At 44.9% G+C, this 18522-nt stretch overlaps 1 protein-coding gene across 1 annotated transcript; it reads left to right on the top strand.

Moving 5' to 3' along the window:
* The first annotated feature begins 4384 nt into the window (after positions 1 to 4384).
* Positions 4385 to 16150, top strand: LOC115569820 (serine/threonine-protein kinase H1 homolog). The gene is made up of 3 exons (XM_030397987.1): positions 4385 to 4641; positions 6933 to 7626; positions 15872 to 16150. Exons 1-3 carry the CDS (start codon positions 4385 to 4387, stop codon positions 16148 to 16150), a joined length of 1230 nt encoding a protein of 409 aa, XP_030253847.1.
* Positions 16151 to 18522: the final 2372 nt, after the last annotated feature.

The following is an 18522-nucleotide window of genomic DNA, read 5'->3' as shown; positions in this document are numbered from 1 at the left end:
ACTTTTGTCTTCAAAATAATTTAAATGGTGTAGCACTAAGATCTCCCTTAATCACAACTAAGGCACCAAATCCGGACCACATGCTGTTTCGAGTGTACTTTGTACACTTAACATAAGGGTATCCGGCTACGTAGGACATGAAAGTCTTGACGCAACCTCTAATATATACAGTATACAGTCTCCAATTATCCCTGCTGTGATGTTAAGTGCTCACCAGAAATAGGCTCTATACCGTCTCGCCCACCTGAAGCTTCCAGTTCAAGTGTTCATTGAAACATTTATGTCTACTTTTTTTTTCAAGCCCAACTTTTTCAACCCAGCTGCACTCCTGTCGCCTCGTTACTCGGCCACTTCAATTCGCGGCTCTTCGCTCCGAGTCCACTCCTCTCACACACAGGTATCACATCCTCTGCCTACAATAACAACAGTAATGAACTGACTTACAAGTGGCAGCTGAGCTCTGACCGCTCCTCTGGCCTAAACTGATTCAGAGCAGCCCATAATGGCTTTTACTCCCAAGGCCCTGGCGTTCCCGATACCACACACATGTTGCGGGTTCATTTATAACCCAGGACAGCCTTTTAGTAATCAGATAGTGGTTCGATAAACGCTGAACTGCTGACTCCCTTGAGGAAGGCTTCTGAAGGGCGATTTACCACCTCAGTGCTGATGTGATGTCTATCCTCTGTTGGCTCATTGTGTCTGTGTTTGGGGGCGTGGGGGGTTCGCTGTCTGTCTCTTCCTGTGTGTGTGAGTATGTGTGTGTTTGCAGTCCTTTGAGAAGATATAGGCGGCGTATGACAGCGGAGCAGAATGATGGGCCCGCCGTCCCTTGAAAGAGAAAAAGGAAGAAAAAAAAAACCCGGTGCAGACAAGCAACTGATGATGCAGCCGCTTCTCTGCTCAGTGACAACACAATTTACCCGTCTGAAAAGACGCGGTAAAGTATAAAAGCATCTATGACATTTTTCATATAAATAAACATTTCCGCACCTCATAACTGCCAGTGGATGGAACACAATGGCGATTAAACCTCTGCTCGTTTCATGAAAGCTTTTCCATTTGCTGCTTCCAAACACCCATCTGGTGGGCCTTTGGTGGGAATAATCCTCCTGGTGCACAGGAAATGCTGCATTTTCCTCGTGCAGCAGAGGCAGTACATATCTTTCAATAAATACAAGGAAGTGAAAGGAAGAAAATAAGTTAATACGAGCAGCAGGAAGCTTCCTCTCAGAGAGCACGGGCTTCAAAAAGCAAAAACTAAAGTACGAAGTGTTGCAAGTGTTGTCGTGTACTGTAATTATTTTTAGAGAAATATAGATGAGAATTGCAGTAAAATACTGTGTTTCTATATAAATACAGTACAAATACAGTTGTGTGGGGTAGAAATGACATTATGATGCTTTAATAAGCATCTGTAATTTAGTAAATTTAATGTTTGCCAGGTTGGACCACTTGTAGGCCTGTTGGCCTGGTGTTGCTATGCTAGCATTTGGTTAGCATGTGTACCTTGTTGGACCACTTGTAGGCCTGTTTACCTGTTGTTAGCCAGTTGTTAGCGTGTTAGCCTGTCGGCATGTGTTCCTTAATGGATCACCTGTGGGCCTGTTAGCATCTTATTAGCCTGTTGCTAGTAAGCCTGTTACTATGTGCACCTTGTTTGACCACTTATAGGCCTGTTAGCTTGTTCCTAGCATGTTAGACTGGTCGCATGTTGTTAGCCTTTTGGCATGTTAGCATAGACGTCATGTAAAACTACAATAAGTTATTAGTCAGTTACCGTATGGTGCTGTAATATCGCTTAAATGAATCAAAAATCACAACAGCTTAGTGGAATATTCCAAATACTTACCCATCATGCATTGCAAAATCAATATTACAATAGTTTATTGTCAGATTTTCAATGTGGAACCTGGCGTTTGGTAACCGTGAACACAACTTCCGATTGCATAATGTCACCAAAACAAGGAAAGAAACATGTCACAACAGCTGTAATCCTTGTAAACAATCGCCTATAGGTGTCACTTTTTCACTTTTTTTTTCAAAGCAGGCTCTGCAAATCTCCCTAAATACACAAACAGCTGCGCAATTTATTCATACGCATGAACTCATTATACAAACCTCATATAGCCACATTATTTCTGTGCTGCTCAAGTGAAAAGGAATAATTTAAACTGCAGCACACTACTTGTGTTAAAAAGGTGCTCCTTCCTTCTTTTTGATCCCTCGCTTCCTCTCTGCAGTCGCACATGAATAAATATGTGCATGTTTTCCAGGCGCCTCTAGTTTTCTGCGAGGTTTAGCTCTTTTAAACAATGTGCAGGGCAGAGGCAGGCAGGCAGGGAGAGGCGGCTGCATGCCGTTTATTTATTTATTTCTTCCTCCGTTCTCTGAAGATTATGGACACATGATGACAGCAGCACAACATAATGCAGAAAATAGAAAAAAGTAGCTTAGCGCTGCTCACGGGCCTGACAGGAACACTGTGTGACACACCGTGCGAAACAATACAAACAACACAATGAACATGTTCCGCGCTACGTACTGACACAATGAGGAGCAATCTGCACCGAGTGAGACATTCAGTGGGGGACAGAAGTTAATTCATAACAATGTGGTGCACTTTATTTCACTTCCAATCGAGCAAATGTGTTTAAAAGGAGGCGGTCTTCATGTGACGAGTGTCGGTTTGAGCGGATGGATTGTTGAGCAAATGTTTCAGTAATTGTTTTGAGTTTTTTGAAGTGTTACATGCTGTTCTGTTGACAGTGGTGCAAGAGTCGTTCACTCAACAGCAGAAACACACTCTGCTTTCTGTGACGGAGGTTAGCCACAAGGCTGTAAAATTTAAAGGGGTATTCTACCAATTTTACAGCAGATGGTTAGTTTGTTGGTTAGTTAGTTTCAGGTTGTGACATATCAAATATCATGTCTTGTCTTTTTTTAACCGCAAACAAGGTGAAGACGTCCTGAGATCTCCTTAAATATATCCAGCGGTGTGTCACGTCCAGTTGTTCAAGCGCAGTCTTGAACTGCGGTCACTGGCTTGACAGCCTTCTTGCTCCGCCCCCTCCACCTGCCAGTATGACAGTCAGGTCGTAATCATGTAACGTGAATGCGATATGACAGATATTGTGGAAATGTCGATGTGGTGCGTAGCCAGTGACACGTGCAAATGTGAGGTGATCGATGGTTTGCAGTGACGTCGACTGTCCTGTCAGAACTGAATAATACACGACTACCAAAATCATTAAATTAGGGCAGGAAGAAGCAAAAGAAATTCATAGCGATGTCACATTTTATTTTATTTTATACAAACGTGATTTTGTTTAGGTCGTTCTTTCTCTTAATGTATTTAATGTGTGATTTTATGCCTGTTCATGTTACCAACTCTGTATCTTTTCGTACGGACTTACCATATTTGTTCAAAAAGACAATAAATGCGTCACTCTTTCCCAGATGTCAAACCTTTACACTAACCTTTTAAACTATTTAAACTAGATCAACAACCTTTCTTCACTTTGTTTCGGAAAGGAAACACAATTTCATACTGTTTTACCTTGTTTAGATGTGGCGGACCCTGCCACCTTTCTAGCTTCAAACAGTGTTCAAACCTGGTTTTCCTCTGATAAACAGCCTGTTTATTCAGTTTGTATTACTACGTCATTAATATTATAGATATTCAAAATATTCTCCAAACTACACAGTGCCCCTTTAATCTGGAATAAACTGGTGAATTCAGTCGATTTTTAGACTTTGTCAGAATAGAAATCCTCAGTTAAAAGCACTTTAAACATTGAGTACTTGAGTAAATTTGGATTTAGTTCACCCCTGGATGTTTGAGGCCGGTTCTGGTCTTTTCTCATTTTTGTCGTCTGTCATGTTTTATCAGCTTACCTCGGACGGTGGAAATTACTGGAAACACTCAAGTGGAACATTTTGTCCCCACATGCCTCCTCGGAGAGCGCAGCTCCCGAATCTGGCAGCCATTTTGAGTGCCAATAAAGCTTATCGGACGCTATTTTAAACCGTTTATGTGCTCAGATGTCATGTTACAGCGTTACTGATGTGTGACCGGGGCTTCTCGGGGCCCCCCACTGTTTACTTCCTACCACAATCACTGTGACAGTCGGCTGTAAGAGGAGCAACAATAGCTTCAAACAGCCTCTGTGTTCCTGACACTTCTATCACATAAGTGAGTGAGAGGAGTTCTGCCACACACCTGCCGACCTCCAGCCTGCTGGAGTAGGTGGAGCTTTTCAAGTCACACCTGCCTGAATGTGTACCTGAGTGCTGCGGGCTTCATCTCCAGGCTTCATTCAGTGTCCAGCAGATGTATAGGAATCTTTGCTTCTCCCCGTCGATGGATCGTTGCCTCTGAGTGATGGGCTGCGGGAACAGTAAGGCGCCGCCAGGGGCGTCCGAGAAGGGCTACGTGAGCGTGGTGCGATCGCTCGTGGCCTTCAGCAAAAAAGCACGTGGCGACGACGACGATGAGCCGAGGAAGGAGAAGCAGAGAGGCCTGTGGTTTAAGAATCCTCAACCAGCATCGGGCGTCCACCAGCCGACAGCCAGAGACGGAGGACATCGGGACAAAGTTGCCAAATATAAGGACAAGTTCGACCCACGCGTGACGGCAAGGTAAAACATATCTGTACGGATTCTATTCACAAAAAGCACTAACATCGTTTTTAACATGTTATCTCTTGAGTCTCATTCCAAACTCGTCAAAAAAATTGGAATGTTTGAAATCAAAGTGACGTTTGAATCAAACTTTTCTTGCGAATAGCATTTAAATGGGGAAGAAAAACAAAGCCGAGATCATTTCAAATAAAAATACACTGTTCCGCGCTTTATTTTTGTTGTTTAACTTAATCCTTGATGAGGTCCCTAATTATGTTTTGTGCCACCATCAGTTATGTGAACAGGTAGCTTTAACCTGCTCAAAACAAGCCATTAAAAACCCAAGAAAAACAACAAAAGAAACGTGTTGATCTCAGTCTCACTTAATGAGCAGACTCCTTTTTTTGAAAAAGAAACTTCTTCCAATTGCAGGTAATTTGCCGAGATATAAAAGAATAGAAGTGCCCGAATGTAAACAAGCAATATTATCTCGACCCCGTGAGCCGACGACGTTTCTTTTCTTTAGCGCTCATTCAAAAACAGATCGCTTTGCAGCGCGACACGAGGTGAAATTGCTTATTGAGAGCATCGACGGCGCTCGTGGGAGCCCGTTAATGTCACCGGCTCTCTCGTTCCGCTCAGCCTACCACCGGCAACCTTCGCAGGATGCATTAGCAGCAACAGTGGAGTTTAATTTTAGAGGCCAGGGTCTGGTGTTACCTGAAGGCGTCGGGTGAAAGCGGAGAACAATTCAAGTACTGGAACTGGTGTCTTTAAGGAAAGCGCACATCTCCATCTCCATCTGATTGGCTACAGCGTTTCCTATATCTACATGTATAATTCAAGAAGTTTGGGGCGCTGTGTGAAACGTGAATCAGACAGAATGTAATATATATACTAATATCTATACAGATGTTATTATCATGCACGTCAATACAAAGTCAATCTTCTATTTGCTCGATTGGTCAATAATTTGTCCATATAAATCATCCACACTGTATATAATGCCCATGATTCATCCACACCATGTGCAGATATCACCCAGTTTTTAATATTCATCTATTTTTCACTGTTGTGACTTTTGCACAACATACAGAACAATCCAGAAGCTTATGCTTTTATGCTTTTATGGTGTTTTCAATATGCTGTAAAGTAAAACAATCACAATTTTTTCGATTCCTACTACTAAAAATACAACGTTTTACAGATCATTCTAGTGTAGTGCAGTGGGGAACAGCCAGTCAGAATCCATCAACATTTAAAGAATCATCACTTATTTTGAAATGTTGGGACTTTTTCCCACAGTATAACGTTGCAGGAGTGATTATAATATTGGTTTTTCCGACTGTAGGCGACCCTTTTTTATGTCAGCTGATTGAGACCTACAGTATTTTAGATGGTAACTCAGTCTTGGATATTATACAACTTAATAAAAGCTTACGTCAGTCTTTGGCACTGATGCGGCCAAACGTATATGAATAAAATTGATCTTCGTAACACGCTGGATTCCTCTGATTCCTCTCATCTTGCAAGAAATGTAGTAAAGCTGTATTACTCTGTGGGATTTCTTTTTTTGGGGGGGGGGGGGGGTTTCTGTGCAACACACAGCAGTAACAGGTCATCAACATCCAGCTTCCTGCGCTGAAGACGCAGCTGGGAGACACAGCGTGAGCTCGCGCCACTGTTTACTGAGCGTTATCGTTCATCAGCGTGGAGGCTCACGTCGTTATCGTTACAGTGATTGTTCTTGCTCTTTATTCTTTGTTTTATTATTCTTTTCCCTGATTTGTTCAGCTCTTGTTGTCCTCATTTTCGAGCTATGGCGTTAAAGCCATTTCTGATTCTGATATTCATTTTTTCAACCTTTATGTGCTTCTAATGTTTCAAACAAGTTAGTCATTGGGAACCACAGATTTAAAAAAAAGACCTGTTTGGAACATTCCACAGGTGAAGGTGTTTATTGTAGGATAACGATTGAGTGTGAAGGGGCATCGTCAGTCAAGCCAAGAAGGGGCGTGGTTCAATACTTAGTGAAATATACATGATTGTATAAAGGATATTACACTAACTCAGCTGTTTCCAAATGATTGCATCTGCTTTTATTTATGTTTTAGAGCTTTTTTTGTAATAAAGACTTATACGTATGAAGTTGCCTGATCAGCTTTGCTGCAGTGCGCGCTGTACTACATGCAGATGCGTTCCCATACATCAGCGCTGCAGCTGCTGTGGGAGACGTTGAGTGCTTTGCAACAGTGTATCATGGGATAGTTATGCTGTAATGACTCATCATTTCCCTTCCGCCCTGTCAGATACGACATCAAGGCCCTGATCGGTCGAGGAAGCTTCAGCCGCGTCGTGCGCGTGGAGCACAGGGCCACTCGCCAGCCCTTCGCCATAAAAATGATGGAGGTGGAGGCCCCAGAGGGCCGCGAGGTGTGCGCCGCGGAGCTGGCGGTGCTGCAGCGGGTGAGCCACTCCAATGTGATTCAGCTGATGGAGGTGTTTCAGTTTCCGCAGAGGGTCTACATGGTGCTGGAGCTGGCCACGGGCGGGGAGCTGTTGGATCGTGTCGTCAGCAGGGGCCACTACACGGAGAGGGACGCCACACGAGCCCTGCAGATGGTGCTGGCTGGGGTGGGGTACCTGCACAACCTGGGTATCACCCACAGAGACCTGAAGCCTGAGAATCTTCTGTACTACCACCCCGGGGCCGACTCCAGGCTGCTTGTTACTGACTTTGGATTGGCAACTTCTGGCAGCACGGGAGCAGGGTCTGAGGAGTCCGGCTCGGACAGGACTTGGTCCCTTAGAACCACATGTGGGACTCCAGAGTACCTGGCCCCTGAGGTGCTGCTGAGGAAACCCTATTCCTGTGCAGTAGACATGTGGGCCATCGGGGTGATCGCCTACATCGTGCTGAGTGGATCCATGCCGTTTGAGGACGACAGTCGCACGCGGCTCTACAGATCCATTGTGAGAGGAAAATACAGTTTCCATGGGGATGTAAGTTCACTGGGCTTTTCATTTTAGATTTGAGTTTAGCCGTATGTATAATTAATTTGTTTATAACTCGACATGCACCTCAAGTGACCTCTCGTGATCTCATCTCACTTCCCCACTCTATATGCACATAAACAAAGGGTTTTTCTTACACAGAGACGGAAAACTTCACGTATAACATGTGCCAAATTTACAAGGAGACCAAAATATTTAAGAATTTGTTACAGACAGAGTTTCACAGGTTTAATATGGTTCTCTCAACTCAAAAACACACAGAATCGAGTGATTTTTAAAGGGAGTTTGGTGACTGTCTCCACTGGAAACACATAAGCAGCCTATATTGGTTCATCTTTATTGTATTTGTGAAACTTGACATGTTAACCATCAACAAAATGATTCCTTCTTTTATAAATTTAGTAGAAATGTTGAAACCGGATGAGATAGTTTGTTAAAACAGCTGCTGAAGCAGATGGGCCGGCACAGCTGTGCCAAGACAAACTGACACTTTTCACAAGGAAAAAAGCAACTAAATGAATCACATGTAATACCGAATCTACAAGAAGGCCCAAATGATTAAAAATGTGTCATTGACGGAGTTTCACAAAGTTATTATGTTTCTACCAACTCAACGACTCTTTAAATTGTGCAAATTCTTAATGGGAATCTGAGGTCGTAGCGTCCAGCAATGCTAGACCAGAGGACTGCGTTTTAAAACCTGGTGCCTTCATCACCCACAATGCAATTTAGCCACTGAGTGACATCACCGGAGGCAATTAATCAGCTTCCTCTGGAGCCACAGAAGGCTTTTTATATCACTTTTTTTCACACGTGCAGTAGTATTTCACCTGTAAACATATTTTAATGTGTGAAATTGGGGGCGTTACCCTTTAATGCCAGGCGTAAACGGCCTAAATAAGTACTCCCTCATAACAAATTGAAGTTCTGGAAGCAAAATAATCTCATTACCAGCTCAGTATCCCTTAGAAATGTGTGCATATTGGACGATTCTGCACCCACAATTATTGTTCAATGATAATGTTGGCTTGCTTTAAAAGTAGCAAGGCACAAACTACAGGTGAGGAGGTTCTGTTGGTGGAGGGGCATGTGGCAGGTCCAGCTGGTGCTACAACTCAATTGACAGATCCAAAAAATAAATCGTAAACCTTACATTGATATGCAATAGCAGTATAGTTGGGTGGTTTGAGCATTTTAGAAAGAAGCTTTCTTTTGGAATTGCATTTTAATATCTCCACATAAACATTGATATATGTCCTTATGGTGGGTTTTATTTTGAAAGGCTGAAATCCTAACAAAGAGTGAAAATAGGCAGCCAGCCGCTGTTCAAAGTGTTTCTGAGGAATATTCTCTCGTAGAAAAAGGTGGATGTTGTCATTCTCTTAATGCTTACAGTCGCCTTTTGCATAATAGACTTGACCCGGCTTCTATAGTCTCCGTGCAGTCTTGACAGTGTTCTGACACTCCTCCACAAAGTTCCCTCTGCGCTGTCAAAACAGAAACTTTATTTGTGTGTGTGTGTGTGTGGATGCTAACCAGAAGCTCAGGAAAACACAGCTGAACCAGAAAAGTTGAACTTCTTGGGCCAGTTGCAATTTTTTTGGGGGGGGCCGGCTGAGGTTTTATCCAATGAATAAAATTATTTCTGCTTCCAGCTTAAAAACAGGAAAAACAATTACATAATAAACTGCCATCTGCTGTTTGCATTGTGACTTTCGGCCTTTTCCCCACAACACAATCTGGTTGTTGTGTGCGTCGTGCGTGCTTCGTGTAATTACCCAACCCTAGCAACACGTCCGTCTGCATATGGCTGCTACATCCACTCGCTGCACACGAGCGGCTCGCGCTTTAATCGCCACGCTATTAGCGCTACCAGATATAGCCACGTTCTTCCATCTTAAGGGGAACATATCCGACACGCCGCGGTGCAGGTGTGGTAACGCGGTGGATTCTTTCCCCTCGTTCTCGTCCCTTCCTCGAGCACGAGAACGTGTATGTGAAAGTCTGTCGTGATGTCTCGAGTTCCCCCGCTCGCTGAGAAATGCTTTTTCGAAACGGGGGGGGAAAAGGCGGCCCTGCACGTTGTTTTTCATTTCATTTTTTTTTTCTCTCCCTCCCGTTTCTTCTGTCACACAACTGAAGTGGGTATTTTTAACCGCCTATTCTGTCAGGCTCGGTGGCGAGTTCGGGCTTGTTCTTTCACGCTGATTACACCCAAGGCTGGATTATTCACTGGGCTTTAAGCCGGGGCCCGATTCTCAGGGATGCAGTCTGACATTTTAGTCTGGCATACAAGAAGCTCCCTTACATAGGCCCTGGACTATTATCCCTGTGTTTACCGCTGCACTGACCACCAACTGAACAATAGTGAGAAATCCTTCCCGAGTTTATGCGAGGGCTTATTTCACGTTTTTCTCCTTTATGGTGGCTTTCCACACGGCTCAGATGTAAGGCCACGCCGGAGGAGGAAAAAACACTTTTTATAAGGACCTCACGTCGAGCATCTCGGAGCCCGCTGAGGTACAGTAAAGACATCAATCTGTAAAGTCATATGATGACAGTATGAAGATATCATACATGGCTGAGTAGCGGTCCAGGGGCTTGATGGATCAGCCATCAATCACATTTCCATCTCAATGACAAGACACTCATTCTCCGTAATATGCAAGTATACACCCTCCCCGGTAGACTGACAGCACATTAGCACACGGGCACATATGCACACACACACACAGAGCGGGATAATAATGTTGTAATGTGTGATGAAGGTTCACAAGTAGCCACAAAGTGCGAACCTCAGCCACCACGAGGGTCCTTCATGTCAGTCAGAAGGGTGCTTCTCTCCCGGAGCGAGAACGGTTTCGACAGCCTGAGCAATTCCCTCCACATACTTAACTGGACTTGGAGAGTTTCATTTGAAATGAGCTGTCCAGCAGCGGGAGTGACACACAGGCCTGCAGGTCAGACATGATGCCTTTCACAACAGTGGGGAGTAATGGTGAGATGCCGCTTTGCCTGCAATAACGGGGGAGTAACGTCTGACTCAACGTGGTACTTGCCAGTGTGCTCAGACATCAATACAACAGTCTTGACATTGTAGGAAAAGCACAAGTGTTACTAATACCATTAACATTGGCTCTCTGTTCTATATATATAGCCTATATACGTATATATATATATATATATATATATATATATATATATATATATATATATACATATGTATATATATATGTATATATACATATATATATATATATATATATATATATATATATACATATTATATATATATATATGTGAGATACATATACAGTGCTTGAAACTGAAACAACTAAATTAGAATTCAACCAGTGTTTGTGAACACACTCTCTGTTTCAACTTACCACCAGACTCCCTTAACAAATCTCGCAATTTTGAATGTTGTTGAGGGTAGAGAATCCAAATCCAACAATCCAAAATGGCTCCGGCAGATTCAAAATCATTCGTGCCTTCTTCTAAACTCAGCATTAAATGCATTAAATTAGGTTGTTTCTTTCCTTGTAAAAAGTGTCAGTTTGTCGCTTCACCAGCTTGTCTAAGTGGGTCTTAACTTACACAGTTTCAACTGATTTTCACTAAATTTGCAAAAGAAGAAACCATTGTGTCGATGGCAAACATGTCAGATTTCACAAATGCTGGAAACAGTAACCGATATGGGCAACTTCTTTGTCGCCTGTGGAGAAAGCCCCAGACTCCCTTTAAAAATCATCCAATTTTTAAGAGTTGTGGCATCAGGAGAAACTTATGAACTCTGTAAAAGACTATCTACAACACATTCTTATCTTTTCAGGCCTTCTTGTTAATTCGGCATATGTTATAGTGTCCCAGTGATGTATACTTTTATTTGCCTAGAGAGCTGGGAAATTAAATTGAAATAAGGTCTGAATTCCCTGGTGCTATATACTAAATATTCCAAATTCTTCTTTCTTTTACTCCACTACATTTTGGAGACGTTTATTGTACCATTTACTCCACTACACTTATTTGATAACTTCAGTTATTACTTACTGTGTCAAAAAAATGCTGATCCGATGATCTACCAGGCCAATAATCAGCCGGTTCCTTGTATATAGGTCATACAACTGCAAATATATATTATTTAATATCAGATAAGAGCCGTATCGGTGACTTTTACTATCACCAAATTAATATTTTAACAAGATATCTTTCGCTTTTGGGTCCTTTTTACAACAGTCCAGCCAGGATAAAAATTCTATGAAACCATGAGTAACAAGAGAGCCTTTAAAAAAATGATTGTAAAACCACTTGAATGGGTCGGGATCATGAGCTGCAGGCAGGCCGATCCATTTTATGCATAGAGTGAGCGGCAGAGTGCAGCCTGGACAGGTTGCCATTACAGGGCGGACAACTCCCATTCACGACGTTAATGTCACCCAAGTCCTGTAGTGGGGTTTTTCTGAATGACACAGTGCAACATGACTCTGAAATCTGGAACACAAACTGCTTTTTGAAAGGAGTTTTATTCGGCACAGTTATCTGACTGCTTCGTAAACCTTCTTCCCGGACCGAACTGTGTCTTTATGATTTGTGAGGGGAAAAAGCAGAGGAGAGCGTGTAGACTCTTTGCAGAAAGACCTCGATTAAAACACGGCCTCCGCGCCCCCGAGATAATAACGCTAACCATTGTGCCGCCAACAAAATACTTTTTAAATAAGCGGCTTTAATTGGCCTGAATTAGCAGACAGGGCACGGTTCACTCATTCAAGATGGCAGAAAAGAAGCAAGTTGGTGCAATTTGGCACAAGAAGGACCAATGAGTGATGATGGGTCTGGTAAATGGAACAAGTGCGGAAACCATTTGGTTAAATGAAGACGCAAATTAAAAGCCAAATGGTGTCTTTTGCTGCAGAAGCTCCTCCAAGTCCACTATTTATTTTGGGCGCCTGTGATTCTACTTTTACGAATCTCGCCATCGACGTGAGTGAGTCGGCGTCACTCTCACCAGGTCGCACCGTCGCGTCATGCGTCAGTTTGTTGCTCACCGAGGCGAGGCCGCGGGATATCGTCGGAGGGAAGATCCCTAAATAAAGTATTCAACACGTGCGACGGAGAGGGATTAACTTTAGGTGCTTTCAATTTTTCTAGATGGACACGTAAGGATTCTCAAAACTTTTTCTCCTCCTCTCCGCTATGCAAATCAATACTCGAGGGCTGCAATTACAAACATCCTTCCAAAGTATTCTTCACCTTTTGTGTTTTTCTGAAGCAGAGCGGGGAGATGCGGGGAGAGTGGGCTGTAGGGAGGAGGGGGAGGCGGGAGATTCGGCAGCGAGGCGGAGGTGAGACGCGCTTAGAAATGCAAACGGCCTCTGGCACCTGCCCATGAACCAGGTCTCTCGGTCTCCCCAGCAAACCCCCCCCCCCCCCCTTTCCCCTACTGCACTGACAACACACAAACACAGTATGCATACATTTTCCCCCCACAGATGCAACAGCCTGTGACCTAAAGACCTGTAGTGCAGACTCCTGCTGATGCTTTTACTCAACAGCGTGCGGGAAAGAGTGGGGGGATGGAAGGGAGGGAGGGAGGGGGTGTTTGGATGCGAGGGGTGGAGGAGAAAGGAGTCGATGTAGGACGAGCGGGGCAGAGGATGAGCCAGTGTAGCCTCGGGGGCTTTTCGCACCTTATCACTCAATCCTCGCTGCACGTAGGGGCGGAGCGCCCTCCCTCGCACGGAATCAGGACATCTGATCTGATGTGTGCGAGTGTATAAGTGGATTCCTCTGTGCTATGTGTGTGTATGAGCCTCCTCTGCATTCTGCTGCTGTCTTATTGAAGACTTTGCTGACCCTGCCCAAACATCTGCATCTCTCAGCAGCAGCAGCAGCAGCAGGGCAGCATGGGTAACGGTTAGCCCAGTCTGCCCCCTAGTGAGCAGCACGGGAACAATCCCAGCCTCCACTCGGTTCACAGTGTATTGTACATGACAGCACAATCTCTCCCGCATCCGGGTATTGATATTCTGATTACGGCGCTTTAGCTGCGACTTTCCCCTTTGAATTAGCGCCAGCCCGGCTTCCCCTTCCGTCGGGACTCATTATGACGAGGCGTATTTTGAATTCGGCCTCCTCTCCTTTCTCGGGGGAAGCGCCGCCAGGTGTTTCGGCTTCGGCTGGGCTGCGAGGCGGGTGGGGGGAGGGGGGGACCCTCGGTTCATTACTCTCGGTGCATTATCCCCCTCGTGATCACATTAGACTAATCCAAACCTTCTAGCGTTCTCCTTCCATTTGTTGCAATCACGCCGTCGCCAGGTAAAGATGCAGCGCGAGCTTCCCATTCACTCCAACAAGATGCTGCTCAATAAGCCGAGCCCTGTAGGTTTCTCCGCCGCCCCTCCGCCCTTGAGTTCGGCCGGCTCTCCGCTCAGCAGTGATGTATCACACCTGGATCTCGCCCCCTCCACCAAACACAATAAAGCCTTTGTGTGTTTTGACGTGAAAAATGCTCAAAATAAGGGGCGGGAGATAAACCTCCAGCAGGTGGCTCGGCTCCGGGAGGACAAACGCGGTCATGTCTCTGCTTCTTTAGGCGTTGACGGCAGGAACTTTTGCCACTTCTTTACGTTCTCCACGGCCTCGCCGTCTCCCGTACGTAGCCTGCATTGCACACGAGCTCACGTGTCCAGGTGATTTCAGATCAAGGACGAACCTTGACTGCTAGCCACGGCCTCTATCGAATGTGCATTTATGTGCAAAGAGATAAGGAGCCTCGCCGACTCACCGCCACCGCCGGCGCCGGATGAAGGGGAAAGCCAGACTTGTTAGTCGCGGGAGCTCAATCAGACACTCTCTCTCTCTCTCTCTCCATGCAGGGGAAGCCGAGTGTCGCTCCGCCCCGCCTCTCATCAGGTGTGAAATGACAACACAATGAGGAGAAACTTTGAGTGAGAAGCATTTTTTTTTTGGTTTTTTTTTGCGGCTCGGCACTCGGCAGGCGCGCGCTCCTCCACAGTCGGTGCACTGTACTGAGAATAAGCGAGTCCCTGCTTCTTTGAATTCCTCTCACCGGCAACAGCCTCGCGATTGTCAATTTCATGCTTGATTAATTGTCATTACTCGGCGAGAGACAAAAAAAGAAGTGGGGGGTTGGTGGGGGGAGAGAAATGCATTTCAGGATTAAAATGGAGAGCGAGACCTCCCTAAAGAGCGAGATTTAGCTGGAGCGAAGAATGAGAGAATTTCAGCGCACACACGCGTTTGACTGTATTTAGCTTTCTTTTTTTTTTTTTTTTTTTTTATTCTCCGCAGCCCGACATGGAAGCGAATATCAGAGCTAATTGCTGGGTGACTGTGGAAATCTTCTCGGCGTGTCAGAGACAAGAGAGTAAGATGGAAGCGATTTAGGGAGCAGTCTCCGAATCATGCTCATCACTACCTGACTGCATTCAAACAATCCCGGTCCTTACGTGACGCACACGGGGGGGGGGGAGAACATGCTTGCTTCCTGACACTGATAAAGGTTATTGCGTTACATCTCCAGTCGTCTATTTAATCCGACGCCGCATCAATCTGATCCGCCGTCTGTGGCGGTAATATTTCCCTCAAAATAAGACGGAAGCAACAAAGGTCATCAATTTCCTGAGGCGGGCAGGGCCTCCGCAATGTTGTCTTCATGACAAAGAACCCAAAGCCGTGATGAATAATTTAATGATTCTGAATTATGATAATGACTCTGATGTCTTCTCTCCCACCGGAAAGGCGGCAGAGGCAGATTTCAAAGCACTCGTGAATGTCAGCGTGGGTCATGACAAGGGGAGTGATTTGCTATTTGAATGAACAAAGAGCAGAAGATCCCAGCGAGGCTCATCTGGGCCTCCTTTTATTGTGGAGCTAAGAATAAACATGCGGCCCAAAATCCCACACATGCGGGACGGGGCCGTCCTACCTCCCAGGCTTCAGATTCTTTCGCCCAAGACTGCCGCTTCCCTTTTGCCCACTGACATTTAGCTTCCCTTTGAGTTTAGTTCTGCTTGTTAGGCCTGCAGAGCACAGGGATCATAGCTTTATTGCTTTGTTAGGATGAAATCTCGCGCCCGGCTTTGAAGAGGCTTTGGATCCGTGCGGTCGCAGTGCTTTTTAGACGACTGCGAGTGTCTGGCGACGTCTAGTGTGAGTGTTTTAAGATGGAAACGGATGCCAATCACCCTGCTCTGCTTCTTCTGTTCCACAGCCTTGGCCCTCAGTGTCCAACCGGGCCAAGGATTTCATCCAGCAGCTGCTGCGGTTGGACCCAGCCACCCGCTTAACGGCCGACCGAGCCATCCATCACCCCTGGGTGGTCACCATGGCAGCCAGCTCCTCCATGAGGAACCTCCATCGATCTATCTCCCAGAACCTTATGAGGCAGAGGGCGTCACGCAGCTCCTCCCGGTGCCCGAGCAGAACCACCGCGAGCGCCGGCGGTTCCAGCAGCGCCGGCCCGGGAAGGCAAATCTCGCAGCTGGACTGAGTCGGCCTCAGAGGGCCATCGAGATCCGGCCAGAGGGCCTGAGGAGCATCAGCGCCATCCAACTGAAGATTCACGAGGAGGCTAATGAGGGGATGGGACCAGCTGCCCCTCCGAACTCACAGCTCAGCCAAAGTGTCTGCGACAGGTGTTGTGACAGGAAAAAAAAAAGCTTCCTCCCTTCTCTGGACCTCAGTCATGTTCCCCTCCAGGCTGAGTTCCATCCTCCATTAGTTTCTCGTGGTCGGGTTACGCCGTTAGTGAATATCCCTCAGATTTGAGGTCCGGGCTTTAGTGAGACAGAGCTGTCCACCTCCACAAGGTTTCTCGCCCCTGGTTATTCACACAGCTCAGACTAATGGCTTCGAGGTCTCATCTAGATCATTATGAGTCACCACATTACCTTGCCTGTGAAGAGGTTCATTCCAGAAATGAGAAATTCATCATTCGCGGAATGGGGGAGCCAATCTCAGCGAGGATGATGTAAAAAAAAAAAAAAAAAAAAAAAAAAGTGGGAGAAAAACTAGCTCCTTCTGCTCTCGTCCTGTTTTTTTAAATAGATTTTTTTTTACTCACCGCCACCAGATTTAAATTTTTTCAACATATCTGAGGCAGCAATGAGCAAATACGCCGTAGTCTTTTTCCCTTTTGTTGTCAGTCCTCCTACGTAGCAGCACCCACAACCACTGAAAGCACAATCCAGATATTGTGTGACAGGCCTCTATCAAGTTAAAAAAAAAACGAGGCTCCCGGGTTTAAAGAGCTCTCCTCTCTCCCCCAAAACATTACGTAAGCTGTAAACAACACCATTTTCAAAAAAATTGTCAAATTACCGTTTCCCCAGTGAGAAGTTGTTAAATTAAAATGGTAACGCAAGCATGCATCAAGAGGGGGAAAAGTTCTGAAAGTTCATTAAAATTGCAAGTAGGATGCGAAACATAATTACCAATGAAGTTTAATCTCGTTTGGCAATATAACGCATTATATACGGCGGATTTGTTTCCCTGTTTTCGTTCTAATCATTCGTGATTAATGCGTTTGGTCGCAGATGGTAAGTCATGTATCGCACTGTGGTGAGCTGAATCTACACGCGAGGATATACAACATCTGGAGGCAGGATGGATTCGAGCAGAAGGAGCCGTGGAAGAAATGAACCAAAAAGTGTAAACACGTCTTTGTGAAAGGGGACTCAAAAAACGGTGTTTAAATCAAAGAACGCTGAACATTTCCCTCCGACTTTTTTCTACTGATGCTCTGTGCAATCGAGGATCCGTCAGAGAAGGTGAAGGTCGTTTGCTTTTGTGCAGAAATGAAACCACCACTCCAACACTCCGAAGGTAACTCATGTCCGAGAGGGAAATGAGACTTCCACTTTAATTTTTTTTCTTGTGCTGTTCTTGTTCTTTTTGAGCCACGAGCACCAAATAAATGATAAATGAATAAATTCAGTCAATTAACCAAATGTGTTGTGGGGGGACTACTGTCATCGCATTAATGGTAAAAAAAACAAAAAACATGAACTAGTATAACTGGAGGTCATGAGAGGAAGACTACAAGTGCTTCAGACAAAGCTTATGGTCTGATTGTCTTTAAAAAGATAGTAGTTGATTATCTACTCTCAACGTCCGTGTTCTCCAGAGCTTTTCAGACACATTTTCTAAAGTTTGATAAAAAATGTCAAAACTCAAGGTTACCTTATTTGCTTGTTTACCAGCTTTCTACCACCACTCATGGTCTTCATCAGAGGAAGACTACAAAAGCTCCAGAGAGATACAATGCTTGACCTTTAAAATATTTGTTGGGTGATGAAAAGATCTTGTTTTGGATTAAAATACCTGTTTTGGTCGCCACCAATACAAATTGTCCTGAGGTCACGCTCTAGTGGCGTCACCCTTACAAATGTTGAAACGCAGTCTTGAACTGTGGTCACTGGCTCGGCAGCATTCTCTCCGTTAACTCCACAGCCGCGTTTTCCAACCCCTATATGACAGTAAGTATGTTGGAGTGGTATGTTTACATTTCCTTCTGCGTAATTTTGAATTTTATGTTCCAACACGCCGCGCTGACCACCTGGTTAAGGTTCGGAAAGAACCGTGTTTTGGCTTACCCGGTTCTGTCCGTCTTTGAACGTATCTGTAGGTCACAGAAATGCAAAATACCAACATTTTATTCTGGTTGAAGTTTCCGACGAATGTCCTGGTTGGATAAAACATCTCAACTCAAGCTCCACTTACTTGCTTTTGCTCTCCGGATTAGGTTGTGGCTTTCATGCTTGACCTTGGAAACGGTGAAACTTGATAGATTTTCTGGAGCTTTCACCGCTCATAACTCGGTTTGCTCATCTCCCGGTGAAGACAATGATGCAGTATGTGGTT

Source organism: Sparus aurata, chromosome 19, assembly GCF_900880675.1.
Source record: "Sparus aurata chromosome 19, fSpaAur1.1, whole genome shotgun sequence".
In the NCBI taxonomy this organism is placed as follows: Eukaryota; Metazoa; Chordata; class Actinopteri; order Spariformes; family Sparidae; genus Sparus; species Sparus aurata.
Note: the sequence above shows the minus strand (reverse complement) of the source record. Positions and strands in the feature narration are given on the sequence as shown.